We start from the raw sequence: 3,734 nt of genomic DNA, 5'->3' as shown, positions 1-3,734 counted from the left end.
TCTCACTATGCAGTTCAGGCTGGCCTCGAGCTCACTTTGTAGCTCAGACTGGCCTTGAACTCGGATGATCCTCCTGCCTCAGCTTCCTGAGTGCTGGGATTACAGACATGTGCCACCACGCCTGGCTAGGATGTCTAGTTCAAAATACTTACAGGATTCTCATGATATAACCCACTGTTCACTTCTCCACTAAAAATACAATTAAAGGGCTGGGAGTGACTCTCAGGGAGAGTGCTTGTCTAGCATGTGCAAGGCCCTGGGTTCGATCACCAACACACAAGAAACAAAAACTAAAAATAAAGATGCCTTTCTTGTACGTGTTTGGGTTAGCTTCTTGCCTTGAGCCTTAAAGTTAGAAAGACTCAACTTACATTTCTTATGTTACTTTGTAGCTAGAAAACAGAATAACCATGTAACAGGGAATCACTTCTCGAGCTTCTTTACAGACACTTGCACCGTGTTTACTCCAAGTGTCTATTCTGACTTTTCCCCTAGTGCTGAGAACTGAATTTATGATGGGCGAGTACAGTACCACTGAGCTTCATCTTTAGTTCCTTTTCTTATTTTATTTTGATGTAGGGTCTTGCTAAGTTAGTTGCCCAGGCTGGCCTTGAACGTGTGTTTTGTTTTGTTTTGTTTTGTTGAGATACGGTCTTGGTATGTAGTTCAGGCTGGCCTGAACTCACTATATAGCCCAGGCTGGGCTCAAACTCGCAGTGATCCTCCTGCCTCAGTCTCCAAGTGCCGGGGTTACAGGCGTGCACTACTGTGCCTGACATAGCCTTGAATTTGTGATATTCCTGCCACAGCCTTCTGGGTATCTGGGATTAGAGGTATATATATGACTATGCTTGGCTCTAGGTACTTCTGAAGCTTTGTTAATCCTCATAATACCTTTTGGAGTTGGTACTGTTATCCCCTAGGGAAACTGAGACATAGAAAAATTTGCCCAGGGTCACCCACTGAGTGGGAGATCTGGAATTTGAACCCGTGTTATCTGACTCCACAGCCCGAGGCTCATTCCTACTGTCCTTTTGTACTAATTGAGTTGACGTCCCTGGACCCAAGACCACTGTTCTGACAAAGTCAGGGAGAGTGCCTTTGGTACCTGGATAACTCCAGGCAAGTAGTACTACTTTCCTCTTAGTAGCTTTGAGAAAAATTATCTAGTAAGTGCTTGATGGCTTGGAATGTATACCAAGTGCTTGAGCTTGGATGCATTTAGAATGTGAGGAGTAAGCACCTATCCCAGCTGTCCACGTAAAGCTTACCAAAAGGTAAAAGAACATGGATACTTCACGTCTGTAGTGCTCCTAGGGTGCCAATTTGGTCACATTTGATCCTCACACCAGCTCTGAGGAACGGAGGATAAGTATCGACGGAGACCACCATGAAGCAGCCCTGAGCAGGACTTAAATGAATCAACTGGCTTTTATGTTTACTTGTGAATCTGTCCAAAGCCCTGGGCACTTGTGTGGAAGTGGACAACAGAGTCATAGTAAGTGAACCTCTGGGTCACTAATCCCTACTAAAACCTGTAAGGGTGGATGAAACTGGAAAGCCTTAAGGGATAAGATCACAGCCAAGGACACCTGGATCCATCTCAAGATAAATATATAAATATAAAGATCACAGATAAAGACTGTGGCCTCAGGGATCTCACCCCTGGTAGATTAACTTAATCCTTATGAAGATTAACAATTCCTTACTTGAAGAAGTCCTTGAGTGATTCTACCCTTCTGAGTACTCCTCTTCTTTCTCCTGATAACCAAATAATTACAGGCCACCCTGAGAAGGTCTTGGACTTAGCCCTGAGAGAATCTAGAATTCTGTGAGAGGGCTTTGATCCTCCTGGAGCCCTGAAATCATTCCCTTTGCCTCTTTTTATTTAGCCTTTGCTGTACACTCATTCAGGAGATTGTGGACCTGATCAGCCTGCGATAGCTAAGGGGTATTATTAACCTGATAAAGTATTAATAGTTTCATTTTACAAATGATGCAACTGGGGATCAGAAAGTTCGAGTAACTTTCTCAAAATTTCTGATAGTGAGCAACCGTGCTAGTGTCCTAATCTAGTGCCCCTGGCTCTAAACGCAGGGATCTTTCCTCTATACTTAATCCTTTTCCTGCAAGCTGAACTTCCGTTACCTTGCCAACAGCAGAACATTGAGTATCTGGAAACCATGGTACTGCCTTCTCTCTGTGCCAGCAAAGGTTCAGCCGAGGGCACCTTAATTACACGTCCCTGTGTCACAATCCCGTCTGTAGTGTGTTTCCCTTAAAGTAGCACCTCTGTCAGTAGTCTAAGCTTTGTCATTGCTTGTGATGAGCGTCTTGGCAGTAGATGAGGTGTGCTGTCTGTTCTGATTCTGGTCCAGTTATCACGCTTCTCTTAGTCCCGAGAAGCAGGTATGAAGCAAGAAGCCCGGGGGAGCGTGGCCTGGAGTGGGGCCTTTCCTCCCCCGGGGGCCCCTTGGTGTTTGTCTCTCAGCTGCTTTTGTGAGAGACGGCTACTGGGCCCACGGGAGGGGCCTTTGCCGCTGTGTTTAAAGCAACACTCTCGACTTGTTTTGGATAAGATTTAGTTTACATGTTAGAAAACAGCCATGCAATGCCTTACAATAAAGCTTACAGCGGACGGCGCACTCACCTTTCATCCAGGTATAAAAGGTCAGACGTGTGATCCCATCCCTGAACTCCAAACGGAAGGCCGGGTAAGACGCTGCCAGCAGGGGGCACTCTCTCCTACCAAATTCGAAACGTCTCTATGAGAAAAGACAAACGTTCTTATTCCCTGGCCGTTCCTCCCTCAGAATGATCTTAGACGCAAACTTCGCCAGACTCAGCCCAACTCTCCCCTTCTGTGGAGGTTTAGCCGCCGATACCTGTTTACACACTGCGGTACATTTGTACCACTTTCCACAAAGGGTTTGACACTGCTGACAAATACAGCATACGGTAGTTAAATGCCAAGAAAGAGAGAGAATAAATTACCCTGAATGTATCAGATTTGATTCAGGGCTGCTGGTAGCCGAAGGGTTTCCGGATGAAGGGAATTTGCTCACTTAAGGGCAAATTTCTTCTGTCCTTCTCGGCCTAACCTAATTTATAACGTTATTCCTGCCCTAAAACACTAAGCAGGAGGGACTGGGGATTTAGCGCAGCGCCTGCGAGGTCGTGAGTTCGATTCCTAGTACCGGAAAAAAAAAAACAAGAAAACCAAACCAACAAACAAAAACCCACACCACTAAGCAGTACTTTAGTACTCTGCATCTTGAGGACTACTTACACCAGGCTCGTGTCAGCCTATCAGCTTTACCTCCGTCTCTCTGTCCCTCTGTTCTCTCCGGAGACAGGGCCTCTATGCTCTTCAGACTGGCTGTGCAGCCCGCAGGGTGGCCTTGCTTTTACCTCTTAAGATGCCCTCCGCACCCGCGCAGGACCGCAGGCTCCCGGGCGTCGGGAACGCGAGCTCTTACGGCGCAGGAGGGCGTGCGGCGGCCGCACGCGTGTAAGAATCTCCGGCGTCGGCCTTCGGCCGGCGGGAGGAGCTCGGGTCCCGCTCAGCACGGAATTAGCTGCGCCCGCGCTCAGTGTGAAGCCCGTCCTGCCGCGGCTCTGCACAACGGTCGGCGATTTCCCCGCGACCCCGTTTCCAGCGGGACGCGCGGATCGGCGCCCGCGGGGCCGGGAGGGGGACACAGACGGCGGGCGCCCGGGCTCCGGACCCGGCC

At 48.5% G+C, this 3,734-nt stretch overlaps 2 protein-coding genes across 3 annotated transcripts in view; one reads left to right on the top strand and one right to left on the bottom strand.

The window, feature by feature from the left end:
- Xpot (exportin, tRNA) overlaps positions 1 to 3,190 on the bottom strand; it is a 43,904-nt gene extending 40,714 nt beyond the window's left edge. For both annotated transcript variants that reach the window (XM_013520915.1, XM_005397439.2), the window contains exons 1-2: positions 2,995 to 3,190; positions 2,651 to 2,765 (exon numbers count right to left, since the gene is read on the bottom strand). In XM_013520915.1, coding sequence (XP_013376369.1) covers positions 2,651 to 2,657 — 7 coding nt within the window. In that variant the 5' untranslated portion in view covers positions 2,658 to 2,765; positions 2,995 to 3,190. The remainder of the gene's footprint in view (positions 1 to 2,650; positions 2,766 to 2,994) is intronic.
- A 10-nt stretch (positions 3,191 to 3,200) lies between these two features.
- On the top strand, positions 3,201 to 3,734 carry LOC106149963 (translation initiation factor IF-2-like; the record flags this gene model as incomplete). The annotated part of the gene is given in 1 exon segment (XM_013520921.1): positions 3,201 to 3,734. A coding segment is annotated over 1 exon segment (371 nt), but the record flags the coding sequence as incomplete, so codon positions are not given.

The sequence above is a fragment of the Chinchilla lanigera genome, unplaced genomic scaffold (genome assembly GCF_000276665.1).
Source record: "Chinchilla lanigera isolate Chin_1 unplaced genomic scaffold, ChiLan1.0 scaffold00057, whole genome shotgun sequence".
In the NCBI taxonomy this organism is placed as follows: domain Eukaryota; kingdom Metazoa; phylum Chordata; class Mammalia; order Rodentia; family Chinchillidae; genus Chinchilla; species Chinchilla lanigera.
The sequence above is the reverse complement of the archived record's forward strand: the minus strand, read 5'-3'. Positions and strand labels throughout refer to the sequence as shown.